This window comes from Cynoglossus semilaevis, chromosome Z, assembly GCF_000523025.1.
Source record: "Cynoglossus semilaevis isolate Cse_v1.0 chromosome Z, Cse_v1.0, whole genome shotgun sequence".
NCBI classification, from domain to species: Eukaryota; Metazoa; Chordata; class Actinopteri; order Pleuronectiformes; family Cynoglossidae; genus Cynoglossus; species Cynoglossus semilaevis.
In genome coordinates, this window is record NC_024328.1 from 19,688,235 (window position 1) to 19,706,567 (window position 18,333).

At 38.1% G+C, this 18,333-nt stretch overlaps 3 protein-coding genes across 5 annotated transcripts in view; 2 read left to right on the plus strand and 1 right to left on the minus strand.

Moving 5' to 3' along the window:
- Positions 1 to 3,632, plus strand: arsk (arylsulfatase family, member K). Its single transcript, XM_008336816.3, is given in 9 exon segments — positions 1 to 132; positions 247 to 376; positions 483 to 642; positions 739 to 1,021; positions 1,154 to 1,189; positions 1,191 to 1,326; positions 2,398 to 2,622; positions 2,714 to 2,929; positions 3,005 to 3,632. Coding segments are annotated over 9 exon segments (1,569 nt in total). The 5' UTR covers positions 1 to 24; the 3' UTR covers positions 3,280 to 3,632.
- Positions 3,606 to 17,583, plus strand: skic3 (SKI3 subunit of superkiller complex). Of its 3 annotated transcripts, none has more exons than XM_008336820.3 (41): positions 3,606 to 3,701; positions 4,740 to 4,840; positions 4,946 to 5,089; positions 5,194 to 5,285; positions 5,416 to 5,491; positions 5,605 to 5,751; positions 5,904 to 6,002; positions 6,204 to 6,309; positions 6,883 to 7,023; positions 7,142 to 7,240; positions 7,465 to 7,589; positions 7,746 to 7,832; positions 8,183 to 8,286; positions 8,358 to 8,484; positions 8,574 to 8,753; positions 8,971 to 9,095; positions 9,247 to 9,497; positions 9,602 to 9,704; positions 9,824 to 10,006; positions 10,574 to 10,718; positions 10,801 to 10,879; positions 11,710 to 11,771; positions 11,876 to 11,932; positions 12,035 to 12,103; positions 12,324 to 12,398; positions 12,702 to 12,843; positions 12,942 to 13,035; positions 13,130 to 13,207; positions 13,301 to 13,425; positions 13,506 to 13,629; positions 13,740 to 13,964; positions 14,080 to 14,152; positions 14,262 to 14,333; positions 14,506 to 14,617; positions 15,120 to 15,248; positions 15,322 to 15,446; positions 15,548 to 15,712; positions 15,862 to 16,014; positions 16,140 to 16,270; positions 16,675 to 16,804; positions 16,895 to 17,583. In XM_008336820.3, the coding sequence occupies exons 2-41, from the start codon at positions 4,751 to 4,753 to the stop codon at positions 16,979 to 16,981; spliced, it is 4,731 nt and encodes a 1,576-aa protein (XP_008335042.1). In that variant the 5' UTR covers positions 3,606 to 3,701; positions 4,740 to 4,750; the 3' UTR covers positions 16,982 to 17,583. The 3 variants fall into 3 exon arrangements, with proteins under 3 accessions (XP_008335042.1, XP_008335039.1, XP_008335041.1); XM_008336817.3 differs by having other exon boundaries at positions 3,681 to 3,882; XM_008336819.3 differs by lacking the exon at positions 3,606 to 3,701 and adding an exon at positions 3,710 to 3,882 and having other exon boundaries at positions 14,262 to 14,315.
- Positions 16,908 to 18,333, minus strand: part of fam81b (family with sequence similarity 81 member B) — a 14,277-nt gene continuing 12,851 nt past the window's right edge. The window contains exon 9 of the mRNA XM_025053445.1: positions 16,908 to 18,024. Within this exon, the coding sequence (XP_024909213.1) occupies positions 17,894 to 18,024 (131 nt within the window). The 3' untranslated portion in view covers positions 16,908 to 17,893. The remainder of the gene's footprint in view (positions 18,025 to 18,333) is intronic.

Here is an 18,333-nt window from a genome sequence, read left to right on the forward strand (position 1 = left end):
AGAACAGAATGTAAAGACGCTAGGATGAATCCTTTACTTCTGACTTTGTTTTATCTGATTCAGTGGTACCATGGAACTTTTTGCCTAAACGGAACTAAACCAAATATTGTGGTGGTGATGAGTGATGCATTTGTAAGTGCCATGAAATCAGTAAAATCTTTATTTTTTAACTAAGAACAGGAACAGAACAAAGACTAAAAATATTTATCTGCATGATTAACTCCAGTTTTCTCTGTTATAATTAAGGATGGACGTTTGACCTTTGATCCTGGCAGCAAAGTTGTGCATCTGCCATTTATAAACTACATCAGGGAGCTTGGTTCTACTTTCCTAAATGCCTACACTAACTCCCCAATCTGCTGCCCTTCAAGAGCAGGTAAGTCATTATTCTTTCACCAAAGTGAATTAAAAACCACAATGAAACACCTAATTGTGTGCTTAACACAGTTAAGTACTGGTAACAGTGAGGATCTTTGCTTTAGCAATGTGGAGCGGTCAGTTTGTCCATCTTACTGAGTCATGGAACAACTTTAAATGCCTTGATGCAAACGCGTCCACGTGGATGGATTTACTGGAGGCAAGTGGATATCTTACCAAGATGATGGGGAAACTGGACTTCACCTCAGGAAGTCACTCTGTCAGGTAGGCAGACATGGTCAACCTTAAATTCACTATAAATTCTTATGCTGTTGTTTGAATTCAACATGTTTTTTCTGGGGGGTTGTGTGACTGTTGCAGTAACAGAGTTGAGGCTTGGACACGAGATGTTAATTTCCTCCTGCGCCAGGAGGGACGACCAGTTACAAAACTAGTTGGGAACATGTCCACAGTCAGGATCATGGAAAAGGACTGGGAAAACACTGACAAAGCCGTGCAGTGGATTCATAAAACAGCTGCATCGTCACACCAGCCCTTTGCACTTTACCTTGGCCTGAACATACCTCATCCTTATAAAACTGAATCTTTGGGGCCAACGGGTGGAGGATCCACTTTCCTCACTTCACCGTACTGGCTCTCAAAGGCACGTTTATAATGATAATAATAATAATACATTTAATTTTATAGGCGCCTTTCTGTCACCCAAGGACACGTAAATCCCTGTTTTCTTCAAATCTTTATAAGACACCATCTTGAAAATCTGAATTTTTTGCAGGTCTCCTCTAACCTCATCACTACTCCTCAGTGGGCTGCCCATGGCCGCCATGCACCCTGTTGATTACTACTCTACCTTCACCAAAAACTGCAGCGGGGATTTTACTGAGGATGAAGTCAGGGGCATTCGGGCATTCTACTACGCCATGTGTGCTGAAGCTGATGCCATGCTGGGTTGGTGGACAACAGAGTGTGGTTGTAGTAATACTGTATGCACTCGATGACAAAGTATACAGCAAAAATGAATCCACTGATTTTGTAATAAGTCAAATATTATATAATATTTTAGTTGTTCAACAGAGATATGGGTCATAAAGAAATATTCTTTTCCTTTGTCCCTTTTTCAGGGGTTGCCACTGCGAATCATTGATTTTCATATTGCCCTGTTCTCTTCATCTTCTACTCTGACTCCAACTTTCTGCATGTCCTCCCTCACTGCATCCATATATCTCCTCTTTGGCCTTCCTCTTTGTCTCCTACCTGGTAGCTCCATCTCTAACATTCTTCTACCAATGTATCCACTGTCCCTCCCCTGCACATGTCCAAACCACTTTTTCTCCCCCTGGGGATACTCTCTATCATCCAATCCAGCTCCTTCCAGAACTTCTCCTTTTCTTCTAACTCACAGCCCACCTGTGGGGCATAACCACTAACAACATTAATCATTTCTCCTTCTATTTCTACCTTCACACACATCAACCTGTCTGACTCTCGTTTCACCTCTACCGCATTTCTTACATATTCTTCCTTTAGGATCACCCCTACTCCATTTCTCTTCCCAGCTCAACCATGATAAAACAGTTTGTAGCCTCCTCCAATGTTTTTAGCCTTACTGCCCTTCCACCTGGTCTCCTGGACACACAAAATGTCTACTCTTCTCTCCATCCCATCAGCCAGTTCTCTACTTTTCCCTGTCATTGTACCTACATTCAGAGTTCCAAACTTCAGACCAACACTTCTATCCTTCCTCTTTTCTCTTTTTGTCCAAATCAATCGTCCTCCTCTTCTTCTTTGTCTTCATCCAACAGTAGTCCAATTTCCACCAATATTTTCAATAGAGAATTAATTTGATAACGGGTACAAACACTGGTTTTAATTTGTAAAAATCCCCAATTCATTCAGTTTTTACACATTCAACTGTCATCTCGTGTTTAGCAGAATCTATTTCTACACTAGTTGTATTTACACATAATTAGTTATAAGTCCAGCTCAGTTTACTGTTTCCCACATTTGTTGTGTCACCAGGCCAGGTCCTATCTGCCCTGAGAGAAACAGAGCTCCTCAACAATACTGTTATCATCTTCACATCAGACCACGGAGAGTTAGCCATGGAGCATCGGCAGTTCTACAAGATGTCAATGTTTGAGGGCAGTTCCCATGTTCCCCTGCTGGTCATGGGGCCGGGGCTCATCTCTGGTCTACAGATTGATCAACTTGTGTCACTGGTCGATTTGTTTCCCACTATACTGGGTAAGAAAGTGTAATTTAGGTGACAAAAATCTAAAAGTTACATTTTCTAAACTAACTTCCTTCATTCATTTGTTTTTGTGTACCTTTTCAGACATTGCTGCTATTCCACTGGTTGGTAATCTCAGTGGCAACTCTTTAATTCCTCTAATGTCCATATTTACCCATTTTTTAAAGAAACAACGTCCAGATTGGGTCTTTAGTGAATACCATGGTTGTAATGTTAATGCCTCTACGTACATGCTAAGAAGTGGCAGGTGGAAATACATCAGCTATTCTGATGGCACCAGTGTCCCTCCGCAGCTTTTTGGTGAGCATTGACTATTTATGCATCTTTATCACCAGAAATGACAAAATTACTCTTTTCTGTATCTTTCTTTTGCAGATCTTGAGGTGGACAAAGAGGAGCTCAATAATGTGGCAGAGAAATTCCAAGATGTCACAAATTATTTAGACAATACACTGCGGGTCATCTTAGACTACCCCAAAGTCTCTGAAGCTGTCCATCACTATAATAAAAAAGCCTTTACTGCCTGGAGAGAAAGTCTGGGAGGGAATTACAGCCAGGTTATTGCTAATCTGAGATGGCATATTGATTGGCAAAAAGATGTGTTCTATAATGAGGAAGCTATTAATACCTGGCTTCAAGGCATTGAATGATTTAGGGTTAGGTCATTAAAATGTTGTTCTTTTCTCTTATCTGGTAGAGTACAGATATTGTTTTTTTTATGTGTAAAAAACACAAGTGTGGTCAGCTGGTGGTGATAAGCTTAAAATTTTAATTTTGCCATTTTTAGTTCATTATAGAATATAGATATTTTTAGTATGAACTGAAAGCGTTTGTCCTCTAATCGTTGTGTAAAGTTAGAATGTAAGTCATTCTCTCTTTTATATAGTTCAATGTTGTTAGTTTATAAAATTGTAAAATTATTCTCGTATCCTTACACGTTATGTACTGTATCGTCTACTTGGTGTTAGTAATTAAACTGTATGTGCTTTTATTTTGAACAGTCTTAGAGAGGGTGCGTCACTTTTATTTCCGGGTTGCCTGCAATGCAAGACTCAAGTTGCGGACGCAAACAGTGGGTGGCACAAGTGAATTTTATTTTATTTATATTTTTTGCCGAAATCAGCTAACTTAACAAAAAAGCATTAATTAGTGACGAGTGGGTCTCTAAAATAGTCCTTTTTGCGAACTGTCTTGTTTATTTGCTCTAACAGGCTAACAGCTAATGCTATATTCATAATAACGAATGAAGCACAGTGAGTGACATGTTAAGATTTCAATTTGTCTATTTACTTTACCTTTAAATAAAGAAGTGTTAAGCGTAATTTTTAGCTACTGGGTGTAAAACTGCTGATTTCATGGTTCATGGCAAAGGGACACTTTGTTTGGCTGGGCTTCTCATACACGTGTGATGCTAATTGTTTTGAAATTGTAATGCACTCAGAGACAGAGTTGTTATTTTGTTTTTTGTTTTACCAGCATCTGCCAATGATTACAACTTATTGTATGGGCTGCATTTTTTTAATGTCAAATACGATTATCAATCGTGCAACCGAATTAGATCAGAAACCGAATTTGTCTTAAAAACCGTTAAACTATTTTAAAGACTCTTAACTAAGGGTCTTGTTAAAAGTTCCGCCAGTTTGAAGGTTTCAATATCGAGCCATGACTGGGACTTGATAACTGTTAATACTACAGTACTTTAATGGCTTGTAGGAGCGGCACATACAATGCTGCTACAACAGCTGAACATATTTACAAAATGTGTTTACGATGCCAAGGCATTCTTGAATACGTAGTTGGTGTTTTTACCTGTTTGTTTTTCTATAAAATATATTTATTCAAACTAACTAGTGAAATACAACAAAGAGGTTTATTCTGTGGCTTCTAAAAAGCTGCACATTTACATCCTATTGATTTTTTTCCATATTTTGGTATCACATTGCTTTTGTAAATTTGCCAAATATCAGTTTCTGCATTTAAAAAAAGTCATTTCAAAGTTTCAACCGCACATTTTAACAGTGTAACTGCTTTATACCTTAACTATGAAAAAAAAAAAAAAAACAAAGCAAAAAACGTATTTTGCAAATTTGTATCTCACAACTTTAAACAGGTGACTGCAATATGGCCAGCAAGGAAGTCAAAGCAGGGTTGAAAAATGCCAGAGAGGCCATTAAAAACAAGGAGTTTAAGGAGGCCTTAAAACACTGCAAGGTATAATTTTACCTGAAAATACTGCATATATGTCAACCACAAATATAATCAATACTTTTCAGAAAAACATGTTATGCAGTTAACATGTTTTTGACCTGGTACCAGGTGGTTCTGAAACTGGACAAGACTAATTACAACGCCTGGGTGTTTATTGGCCTTGCTGCCAGTGAACTGGAGCAACCAGATCAGTCACATGCAGCCTATAAGAAAGCAGCGGAGCTGGAGCCGGAGCAGCTCCTGGCATGGCAGGTGAGATATTTTACCATGGGAGCCAATCTAACTGACAATGTCTTATTCTTGTTCACCTCAGTGTGTTTACTTATGAGTCCTGTCAAAATATCTTTCTGTGCTAGGGCTTAGCCAAACTTTATGAAAAGACGGATCAGTGGGATTTCAAAGTCGAACTCCCAAATGTTTATCAGAAGCTCGTTGACCTTTGTGCCAGGCAAGACTTTTATCATTGTCTTTTTCTAATTTATGTCTTGTTATAATTTATTGTCTGATTTTTTTTTCATTTTGCATTCTTCTACATACCTGTAAAATTATTAGATTAATATCCTGTTTTACATTCACAGCTCAGACAAAAAGAAATGTTACGAACTGATCAGAAAGCTTACAGACATTTATCAGTCTGACAAAGAATATAACAAGGTATGTGACCCTTTATAATTTAGGGAATTAAACAAAACAAAATTGCATTTAGAACACACACACAGACACACACATATATATATATATAACAATATATGTTTATGTCTGCACAGCTGGCAAAGCTTTGGCTGCAGCTTATTCAGCTGAAGGAGGAAGATGCTGTTGAAAAGAATGAGTTACTGCAGCTGTGGGAGGAAATGACACAACTGTTGTCAGAATGCCTGAATAAAGAGAAGCAGGAAGATGAAACACAGCAGCATGTAAGATGTTTGGTGTTTTTAATAATTACTGTATTATATAATATATAACATATATATAATAACTATAACTGTTAGAAACCATACACATACATAAGATCATGATTGCCTTCTAGCAGTTAGAACTGACAATATTTAATGTTGGTGGTCAACAGTTAATCACAGCATTTGAGAAAACCATGGCTCTCACAGATCCTAAACCAGGAGAGAAGCACAAGAAGATCTCAATGGACTATATTAAATGTCTTTCTAATGTAAGTGTTGTCTTTTTTATACTGCTCCATCATCTGGATTTAAAGAAATTGAGATTTAAAGACAATGCAGTCTGCTCCTTGGTTATAACTTAAGTTTAACCTAGTAACTATTTATAATATGGATTATTTTGAATGTTTTTTCATTTTTTTATTTTTCAATGCAATTATTCAATGCAATAATAATATTTTTTTAAATTTCAGCTACATCAAGAAGCTAAAATGATTGAGGCTTGTAACTCCATGATATCACTCTACCCCAATCAGACCTATCCTCTTGAGGTTCTCTGTTCTCACTATCTCCAAACAGGTAGGACACTTGGAGATACTTTAAAATTATCACTTTATATTATTAAAATGTATGGACTAGGTCAAATTTGGCACATATGTTACATTAGAAAAACCCCTGAACAAAATGTCACAAAAACTATGTAAGATTATTTAATAAAATACATTTTCCTTATAATTAACTCACTATTTACATGGTCAGTTTGAAACTGGGGTCTGTTTAGTTGAACACCACACTGAAGTATTTTCCATAGGAATCAATGGAAGTCATGCAAACATCACCAACAGCTTTTTTTCCCCTTTTATAGCCATCTGTTGCCACCTGTTGGAAGGGGGCATTCATTTATGTGCATGTCACTATAGCATAGACAAACATAGACAAGACAAATTATTGACAATAAATAAATAATAGTTTTCAGACTAATTAGGAGTTATTTTCTACAGTGATAATGTCTCATGGCTCACTGAAGTGCCTCTTCCCTGAGGTTGGGAATCACTGCTCTAGGGCATTAAGGAAATATTTTACATTAAGTAACAAATATGAATTTTAGTAATTGGCAGGTATTCTTATATCAAGCTATATTTTCTTATACAGGCGCCCTGAATGAGAACACAATCAGCAGTTTCTCCTGTCTCCTGGATCTGGTCCCTGGCTCTGGTTTAGGTCACTTGGGTCTGGGCACTAAAGCACTTCAAGAAGGAAGATATAAAGATGCCATTAAGGACCTTTCACAAGGTAAGCGTAACTGCAACATGAATCAATGCTTATCTTGGTGCAAAAAGCATCTCAGTTTCTTCTCTATCCTCTCATGAGAAGTGATTATAGTTGATGCAATCTGTCTCTGTTTATTAAGGGACAAAGAAATTGAGCTCCAGCACCGGATGGTACAGTCTGGCCGAGGCTCAGCTTAAGCTGCACATATACGTAGACAGTGCTACATCATGCTCCCAAGGTACAGTGTGTTTAGTTTTCAGTGCTATTTATATCACTACAGCCAGCCACACTGCAGCATAAGTGTCAAATCTTGTTTCATCAGGATTAATCCAGACAATAAATCTTAGTGGAATGCCATAATTATCATGTTAAGAGAAGCTCAAAGTTTAGTAAACATTTATGACTGGCTTTATAAATGGTTTCCACACCCTTCTAACTTTAGTGTGTGTCTTGATCCTTTAGGTCTTATGACATGTGAGTCTGGCAACAAAGAGCTGAAGGTTAAACTGCTTGAGCTAAAACTGGAAGCCCTGGTTAAAAGTAAAGGGAAAAAAGAAGCAGATCAGGCTTTGGAGAGCTTTTCACAGGTATTCTGAATTACTCTTCCAAATATGTTGGTTTTCCTTCTAATTAACCTTTAAATAATCTTACAAAAAAGTCAATGACTAGTGAAGTAAATTTTCTGTTTCTACTCATAAAAAACATGTTTGGGGATATTTTAATTTTTTTTTTTTTTTTTTCAGATTCCAGATGCAGAAAAAGATCCAGGTCTAGTTGCCTTTAAGGGACGTGCCTTCCTTAACAAGGGGCAGTTTGATCAAGCACTTCAGGTAGTCTTGGACTTATTAAATGTTTGATTTGTGTGTCAGTTCTGCTTTGTTTTTATCACTTTTGCTGTTGTAAACATTTCTGCTTTAAAATCTGTACAGAAATGGTCACACTCAAATAAGCTGTTGGTTGTAGGGCCATATAAATATTCAATGTTTGGGAAACCCTATATATTAGAAAAGTAATTTTGCAAAATATAAATACTCTATAGTATTGTAGTGCAAACAGCTAGTATATTTTTCCCCATTCTTAAACGATCAACTAAAGTATTTTACTAATTCATTGTACCATGTTTTTGAGTTCATTGCAGGGTGCTCTGCAAATAAATGGTTATAATTGTTATTTTTCATAGGTATCTTCAGAAATGTTGGCCTCCAACCCAAACCTGGCTGAGGGTTTAGTACTGAAAGGACTGGTACATTCAGCAAAAGGCCAGCTGCAGCTGGCAGAGCAGAGGTGTGTGTGTTTGTAAGCTACAGTTTAGTCTGCTTGTGTAATGTAACTGTATATAACTGTATAATCCACAGCTACTTGAAAGCAGCTGCAGAGAGCCCAGGCTGTGCAGAGCATTACTTATTACTGGGACAACTGTACTGGGACATGGGAGAAGAGATTCGTAAGGATCGGAGTAAAGTTCATTCACATTTACTAAAGGTTGGTGTATGTGCTAAGAATGTAGTTTTTGGTTTGACAAAATTTAAAAAAGATGCTAAATAAAAAAAAAAATCATTTGTTTGTTTAAGGCTGCAAAGTTGGACCCACACATGGGCTCTGCCTTCCGTTACCTGGGCCATTACTACAGGGAGGTGGCTAATGATTACGGCCGTGCCCGAGGCTGTTATAAAAAGGCTTTTGATTTGGACAGCGATGATGCAGAGTCTGGAAGTGCCTCAGTTGACCTCTGTATGGAGCAGGAGGACATGGTGAGTAGCTATAGTGAATAGAAAAGACTGAGTGGAGTTTTTAAGGCTGTAATATTCTAATGATCTCAAATTGTTACAAGGTTCCAAAAAGTTACAAAGTAAATAAAATAAAAAAGGCAAACAATGGTAAAAGTGGGTAAATCCTTCCTCAGGCTGCTGCTCTTTTTTTCTTCTCCTTTCCTTTTATATCCTCTTTCCTTTTCCCTCGTTGTCACAGGACAGCGCCTTAGCAATACTTGAGTCAGTGATTGAAAATGCCACTCCAGGATCAGCCAAATGGGCCTGGATGAGACGAGGCCTGTATTACCTGAACACAGGAGAACATCAAGAGGCCATATCTGAGTATGGAAGTCACATTTGATTTCTGTTGACATCTTTCACACAATTGCACATTGTATTAACCTAATCTAATTTTATAACAGATATTAATACGCGTTTGAAACTGAACTGATCTGTACTACTGTATTTTTGACTCTGTAATTTATGTTCCTAGTCTGCAGGCTGCACTGAGAGCAGATCCGGAAGACTGGGTTTGCTGGGAGTGTTTGGGTGAGGCCTATCTGAACCGCCATAGCTTCACAGCTGCTCTCAAGGCCTTTGGTAAAGCACATCAGCTTCAGCCTTCCTCCATCTACAGTGTTTACCAGGCTGCTGCAATCAAGCAGACTCTGGGAAAATTCAAAGAGGCAGTTGCAGAGTATTTGCAGATTACAGCACAGCTGGACTATGTTCCTGCTCTTAAAGGTTGGTGTTTGTCATATTTTGACATAAAAATTGGATTAACTGTTTTTACTGCACATGTTTTTAACTTTGATTTTTGTTTTGTTTTTTATCACGTGGTGTGTTAGGTCTTGGAGAATGCCAGCTATCTTTGGCCAAAGGTTTAATAGAAGACTGCAGAGATGGAGGAGCAATCGATCTTATTCAAAAAGCAATACAGAACCTCTTTAGGTACTAAATGGGCAATAATGTAAAATAATGTTTACCTTGCGATTACACAGAAAGCAGTGACACCTCTAGTGGAGTGTGTCAAGCATTTGCCTGACCTTTCTCATTGTGGCACTATTTAGAGCTGTGGAACTGCGTCCTGATCTATCCTGTTTGTGGAAGCTGCTAGGAGATGCCTGCACGGCAGTTAATACTGTTTCACCAAACAGAGTGCGAGTTCTAGTGCCTCTCCTGCTGGTTGGTTTAGACCCTAATTCACAGAACCCCATGCTGAACCAAGCTCAGGCACTTAAACTGGGTGAAAGGTATGTTTTTTTTTATGTTCACCCCTGGTGTTCCACAGGGCTCTATTCTGGGATATATTCTATTCTCATTTTTAAAGTTAAGCTTACTGGCATCGTCATAGCCTGTCAGACACATTGAACACCCTCTAATGGACCTTAAGGTCATTATACCTACTAATAAGATAACACCTAGTATGTTGGTGTTACTGCTCATTTAGACGTCTTCAAACCATCTCCAATGTCATAATTACTCACATTCTCTTCCTTTTACTGCTTAAATTCCCTTCCAATAGAAATGTGACATGATTCTCAATCTACAAAATAGAAGTATTCAAGCAAGCGTATTCACATTGATTGTTTTTCATCTCCACTCTTATTCAATCCTGTTATACAGACTGTTAAACTATTTGGGTATTTTATTGCTTCACTGTTGAGCTCATTTTATTGCTCTTTTTCATTACTCTCTTTTATTGCTGGTGTATTTACACTGTATTGTCTGGCCTACCTTCTAAGCTGTCCTTGGGTGTTTAAAAACTCTGTTTTCTGAGTATAGAATGTCACAACTGGATAATACGGATATTTCTGCAGGTGCTATGCTCACGCCTTGAAGCTGATGTCTGATGTTCCCACCCTTTGGTACGACCTTGGAGTTAACTATTACCACCAGGCTCGACTGTCATGTGCCTCAGAGGAACAGGACTCGCAGTCTCTCATCCTAGAAAAGGCTCAGCAGGTAACTTACTATATCACACACTGCACACCATGTCACCTGTTCCTGAATGTGGTCTTCTAAAGGTTTAATCTCTTCTTCGCAGTGTCTGAAAAAGGCCATAATGATGGACAATGAAAACCACAGTTACTGGAACACCCTGGGTGTTGTTTCCATGCACAAAGGTATCAAAATACTTCTGATTTTTTTAATCATCTGAACAAACCAACAGAGTTTGTTATTGTGCACTGAACCAAACAATATCTTTTTCTAATAAAGTTGGTGATTATCTGTCTTATTTATTTAATTGTAAAGCACTTAATTGAAAATTAGTTTTTTAGACCGACCGTTATTATAAAAAATCTATCATGAAGATGAAAAGTAATATATATGTATCCTCTTAATAGAAATCTGTAATTTTAGAATAAAATTCATTTTAAATAATTAATATAAATAAGTGTTGAATTAGGAAAATTATTAAATGAGTTGTGAAGTGTGATAAATGAATATATGGGATGTTTTTAGAATTAAATCATTAATTTTTTTAACATTTAAAAAGTGTAATTTTTTTTTTTTTTATTTATTTATTTTTTACTATCAGACTCTCTTGTATGGTCAACTTTAAGCATAGAAAATAGCTATATTTGTTTGGGCAGTGGCTCTAGTGACTTAGTGGTTAAGGAAGCGGACTTGGGTCTGGAAGGCTTTAGGTTCGAGTCCACTAGCTGCCAAGTTACCACTGAGGTGCTCAGAGCATGGCACCGTCCCCACACACTGCTCCCTGGGTGCTTAAAGCTGCCCACTGTTCACTTTGGTGATGGGTTAAAAGCAGAGGTCACATTTGGTTGTGTGTGCTGTGTCACAATGACAAATAATTCACTTTCACTAAATGGGTCATTCATAACTGTCTAATTAGTTGTGGATTTAGGTTGCAAACTTGTGTTAATGAGGTAAATATTTGTTTCGCATCAATTATGGACACACATTTGTGTTTTTCACTTTTTTTTTTTTTCAGATCTTCAAAACTTTGCTCTGGCTCAGCATTGCTTCATCAAGTCTATACAGGTGAAGGCAAATGTAAGTAGAGCCTTTTAGATCTGCATATATGTGATTATCCTTATTCCAGTACAGGTGTTTAAACCCATTGATGTTTCTAACCAGAAGTTACAATATTTTTTTAGAACGTTGTTGCTTGGACAAACCTTGGTGCCCTTTACTTGAAGAAAGACAGTATAGAGGTTTGTGTGTGAATATATGTGTATTTGTGTTATAATGCTTCCTTTATATTGTTATTGCCGTTGTCACCTGTGACATTCAAAATGCCTGGTTTTTCGTCTTAGCTTGCACACGAGGCCTTTAAAATTGCTCAGTCCTTGGAGCCGCTGTATGTCAACTGCTGGATTGGACAGGTACTGTCAATTTGACATCTGACAATAGCAGAAGGAAAAATGTGTTAAAGGTCTTTTAAATACCAGAATGTCAAAAGAAACTGCTCCTTGGCCCCAGGTACAAAATTGTATAATTGGACAGTCAGGTTAACCTCAAAAGAGCCATAATTGTTAAAATAGGCTGCATAGTAAAAGAGATAAGAGATTTTAAAACATGTCATTTTTTCACCCTTTGCACCAGGCACTGATTGCTGAGAAAGTCGGAAGCTACGACACTATGGATCTTTTCAGACACACTACTGAACTAAGTACACATGTATGTGATTCAAAAATATGTGTATATATACAGTGTATACAAGTGTGCATACAATGACCTGTTATTAGCCAAAACGAAATTTAAGATTAAAGAATCGATTTCCAAACAACCAAGTAAAATGTGGTTAAAAAAATGAAATGTCTTATTAATTTGATCAATGATGGATTTGGTGAAAATGATAATTCAATATTGAATTAAACTGCAACATAAACAGTTGCTCATCATTAGGAAGTGGGTCTCTGTTAAAATAAATTAACTGTTGAGAGATGAAAATAAAAATATACCTGTTCATTTTTTCTATAGGTCGAAGGTGTAAAAGGTTACGCCTACTGGGTTTGTTCCACCCTGCTGGATAAGAGCAACAGAAATTCAGAGTTGTATCGATACAACATTGTCCAGATGAACGCCATCTCTGCTGCTCATGTGGCACTCAGCAAATACACAGGTGCACTAGTGCTTTGTAATATCATCAGAAATATGGAGCTCTCCCGGATGAGCTTTGATGTTTTGTAACATGATGTTTTTATGTTTTATTCCCTTTAGAGAGGATTCAGTCAGACCCTGAAGCCTTTATTATGCTGGGTTACCTTAATGAGCATATGCAGCTAAAGAGACAGGCCTTACATTCTTACCGGAGGTATTGTACTCATCTGCACCAACCCAAGTATCATTAGAAATGAATTAAAGAGTAAACAGTTATTACTCTTTCAACCTTCACTGTCTTTCCTCAGAGCTGTTGAGCTCCTGCAGAGGGCATCTTCACCAGAACAACTGGCTTTTGTACTGGGCAGCTACGGTCGTGCTTTGTGGTAACAATGAGCTCTGTCATTTTACTGCCCTTGAGTCTTATATTCTTCAACTCCCGAACTCAACTATCTGTGTGTCTTTTGTTCATTTTGCAGCACCTTAGGTCAGTGGGAGGAGGCAGTGAAGGTGTATAACTCCACATCACTGCAGGAGCTCAGTAATCTGTCTGGTTTGGCTCTAGCTTACTCCAGGGCTGGACTAATCACAGAGAGCACTAGAGGTGAGGACTAGAAGAAACACTGGTGTTTCAAATCATGTCTATTGTTTTTCTTAATAAACCCAATGTTTTTTGTCTATTAGCCTATGAACAGGCCTTGGCCCTGGCTTCCAGTGAGAAAGACAAAGCTTACATTTTAACAGCACTGGCATTATTGCAGCATCGTCAGGGAAACATTGACTCAGCCAAGACTTTGCTCTTTAAATGGTGAGAGTGAACAATAAAAACAAAATATCATCAGCTTCTCTTACAGCTCCTCATGTTTAAATTAAACAACAGTCAATGGATGTATTTGTCTCCTCTGTCTCTCACTACAGCTCCATGCTAAAAGAACCAATCTCAGAGTCTCTATTGTGTCTGTGCGCCCTGGGCTTGGCCCACAGGGACGTCACACTATCTGCTGCTGCCCTGACTGAGCTCCTGAAACAAGGATCAGCTTCTGGGATCGTTGTGGAGCAGCAGTGTTTACTCACATGCACGTTGCTGGCTCTTCAAGGTAACTATAGTGCTGTGCAAAGAGAGGCCTCCAGAGCTGTACATAGGTAAGCTGCTTATTTGGACTTTTGTCATTTAGTTTATGCAGAGACCCTCTGACTGTCTACCCTACAAGTTATCTGACTGTCTAGTTTTTTTGTCATTTCTGTGACATACTTTTAGAAATCCTGGAAACCCCTCACTGTGGGCCCTGCTCTCCAGAGTTATACCACAGTACTATCCCAGGAAAGCAAATGTAAGAATCCTCAGAGTGAAATCTACATTTCAAAAAAAATGTAGATACAGGGTCAGTCTAAGTTTAAGTTGTTTTGTAGACTATAGCTAAGGTTTCTGTGGTCTTCTAGGGGGGTGCAGTTGCTGGTCATATTGCCTGTCTCTCCAGTATGACACAAGGAAAGGTAAAAAGATCACTGCAGGTTATTTTCTCTTCTTTCTCTTTTTTCTACTTCTTAGATATTTAATTACTTTTCTTTACTAAACACGTAATAGTTTTTAATCTCTTTTAGAGTAAACTGTTGTGAAGCAGTTCCCCTGTCATTATTGTCATTAGCATATTTAAAAACGTTTATGGAAATTGTGTCACTGCAGAGGGCGCTGTTGTATAGTGGCGTAAACCAACTGGCCTGTGGGAAACACTCTGGAGAGGATAGTCAAAGAAACGCATTGAAGACACTGCAGAGAGCTGTGCTTCTCTGTCCTGGTAGAAACACACACACGCACACACCCTAATATACACACAACAGACAACAGAACTGGATAATATGAAGATATACTTAAAATACAAAGTGATATCAAGCAATTAAAATGTAAATTTAACACAAAAGAGATTTTAATATTATGTTTCATTCTAAATTCAGTAAGCTGTTATCTACAGGTGGCGCCAGTATGCACTTGTGCACATCACCTAGTAAACAAATCCAGGCTATACTAAAACACTGTTAAGGTTATAGAAATGAGAAAAGAAAAAATCATTCCAAATACTCATTATATATGGTCTTTATGCAGTAATAATATTTTTAACTACAGTGACTCTCATTACTTATTGGAGTCGATTAAAGTCCTCGACTCATACCTGCTCCAGTATCATCATCTTTAGTGTAAATTCAAACACAACAGTTTTTAATTTGTTTTGTCCAACAGATATGGAGAGTCCCATGTAATAACTTGAAAAACACAGGTGCTATTATTTTGTCTCTGTTCAGATGATTCAGCAGCCTGGGCAGGACTGATGGCTGCCTGTCACACTGAAAACACAACCTGTCACCTGTCAGGCGCTGCCCCCTGCAGACAGGGTCTGGAGAAAATCCTCATGGCAGTGGTTTCTGAGAAAGGTGTGTGTTAATGTGTGTGTGTGTGTCTCTGTACAGTAAATAGGTGTCTAACTGACAATTGCCTGTATTCCAGTGCACAGTGTGGAGGAGATAGAGCGCCCTCTAGCCCAGATTTTGGAGGGATGGGTACTACAACAGGCAGTCACTGGACTCATGTTGGCAGGAGAACTTGAAGAGGCGGAAGCTCTGTGCTCACAGGTTACCTTCAAAACACACACACATACACATAGAGACAGAGAGGGAGAGTTCCAAAATAAGACTATTGCTTTGTTACCAATGATGTCTTTTTGCTGTCCCAGGTGTTGAATGTTTCTCCAGAACATCCAGCAGTGATACTCTCACTAAGACAGGTACAATGTCAGTGCCTCCTAGTTGAAAACAGCAGTATTGTCCTCCCAGAATCTGTGCTGGAGCAGCTTAACAACACAGTAATGATGAACCCCACTAACCTGGGGGCATGGCATGTAAGTGATGTTGTCACAAAATGTTTTGCACTCAGTATTTTTAACATTGATATCAGCATTCCTTCCCTGCATCTGTTGTACCTTCCTTACGCATTTGTCTGTAAATCTGCTCTGTTGATTCATCTCTCCCATCATCGATCTCTTTTTAGTGGTTGGCTGAGGTCTATCGTGACCAGGGTCTGCTGGTTCAGGCAGTGATGGCTTACAGGCAGAGTCTGCAGCTGGCCTCACAGTTCGGTCTGTACAGCTGGCAAGTTTCCAGCCTGCTACGATTGGCCCTTCTGGCTTTAAGACCTTGTGTGGTGAGGTTTGATGTCCAAGGTTTATAAGTGAATGTAGTTGATTTTGACATTTCTTATTTATTTATTTATTTAACTAACCATTATCAATACATCTGACCCATACTACATGTGTTGTATCCTCTCAGGCAGGGCTTCCAGGACAAGAATGGAAGGACCTGGTAGTAGAAGCCACCACTGAGGTTTTAAAACTAGAATCATCTCCTATGGCCTTCCTCTTTCAGGCTCTGCTCCAGTTTGTCAACAAGATGGCAGCTAGGTCAGTTCACCACAGTAGTCAGTCTCCCCTGCAGCAGGTATTGGTGCTTATGTAAGCTCCTGGTGTAACTGTGTTTAGCTCTGGTTTTCTAACACTGGGTCTTTGCGATATAAACCATAGATATGAAATAAGTCCAAATTCATGCAGGGATTACTGGAATCGATTGAACCTGAAAGCACTGTACTGCCCAGACATGATAATACATTTTCTGTCACTACCTTAAAGACCTGCCAGGATGTTTAATTAGAGTGCAGTCTGAGAGATAAAAGCATACGTAGAATTAAATTGGCCCTAATTTCTCAAGAGATGCTGCAGGAACTCCTGAGTGCCAACAAAAATGGACAGTTAAAGGCCCTGAGTGACACAGGCAACGAAGCTACCTCCTGTCTTTGTGTCTTCTGCAGGGAAACAAGGCGATTGCTGGATAAGCTGCTGTACTTCTCATCTCAGAATGTCCCAGTGACAGTGGTGCAGGTGTGCAGCTGGTACCTTCTCAGACATCTGCATGCCAAAAATGATGAGGAGCTGATAAACGTAAGCCTCAACTATAATACTTTCATCATTCGTGATCATTTCTGATGTGTCGGGTCGTCAGTAACAGACAGTAAAATTGTCTTTTTTTAGGTGCTTTTGACCAAAATGAAGGAGGACAAAAGGCTGTTGGACTTACATTCAATTCTTGAATCATCTGCATCCAGAATTCAGGTTTAATTAACTACAGTAAATCATATTAATGGAAGCATGTAGCTTTACTGGCTTTGTCATACGGCTTTCAACAATTCAGCTTCTCTGGCTCTCTTTGAAGAAGGCAGGGTTTTTGTTTTACAATTTATAATCAAAACTTTAATTACATCAGTTCACTGCTATTTAGATCATTGTGATTGGGGAAAGCAAAAAAAGATTTAACAGAATGTTCTGAGGTCTCTACTGCTTCTTTTAAGGAGGATTTGATCAGTCACACTCTGCATGTCTATTAGGTAGAATAATGTCGACCTTAACGTCAGCAAAATTACCTTCTTTGTTAGAAAAGAAAAGTTTTTAGGGTGGGAAAAATAAACACAATAAAACATGTCCTAGAAATTTTCTAGAGGTGGAGAGTCTGCTTTAGGTCTGTTAAATTAGTTTGTCTTTCTATGGCGGTGAAGAGTCCTGGACAAAATCCTGGCAAACTTCACTTCTATGCATCTGTATACTGTACTGTCAGCAAATAATTACTGGTTTTCCTACTCATCAAACACAGCCAGGAATTAATTGTCAAACTCATTGTTAAGAAAAAATACATACAGAGCCTGAAATAAATCTTTCTCAAGTAAGTCTTTAATTTGTTCATTGTGTATAAACAAACACATGCTTTATCAATACAAGTCATTAACAAGAACATGAACGCATTCATACAGATAAATCATTTTAATACAGATTTTTTTATTGTATTAACATTATCATCAGATTAGTTTGCTGTGATGTATCTTTACATCACAGCAAACCAATGCCAACCTGATTCATCAGAGAAAAAAAAATGATTTCTGTGATTTTTGTTTTAAAGGATTTAGTTTTAACAGTAAAAAATCTTTAGTAATTTGAGACACATTGCAAACCGATGTGAAATTATCTCTCCACTCCCCTTCAGTCACTGCTGTCTGCCACCTTACAGCAGATGTGTCTGATATCCTTCTGCAGCTTCTCCTTGTCAAGGTGAGATTTAATGTCACCTATCTGCCTCAGGGACTGGATGGCATCATGCACAGACAGGAACCCTGTAGACAAAGAAAGATGACTGCAGTTGAAATGCATTAGACTTGAAAATAGTTCCCTGATTGTTTCCATTTTATTTGCACTCAACAGATGGGTTTTTGCCATGACTTTGTATTTTATTTATAGCGATATAACTCTAGAACCTATGACTACAGTTGGTGGAAACCTATTTCAGCCAAACTGTGACTCTTTATATATATATATATATATATATATGTATATGTGTGTGTATATATATGTGTATATATATATATATTCATATATATATATATATGTGTATATATATATATATTCATATATATATATATATA

Coding starts and splice junctions, on each gene's coding strand:
- skic3 (XM_008336817.3), top strand. Junction 5,286..5,415: donor CTCGTTGACCTTTGTGCCAG/GCAAGACTTTTA, acceptor TTACATTCACAG/CTCAGACAAAAAGAAATGTT. Junction 13,426..13,505: donor AATCACAGAGAGCACTAGAG/GTGAGGACTAGA, acceptor TTTGTCTATTAG/CCTATGAACAGGCCTTGGCC.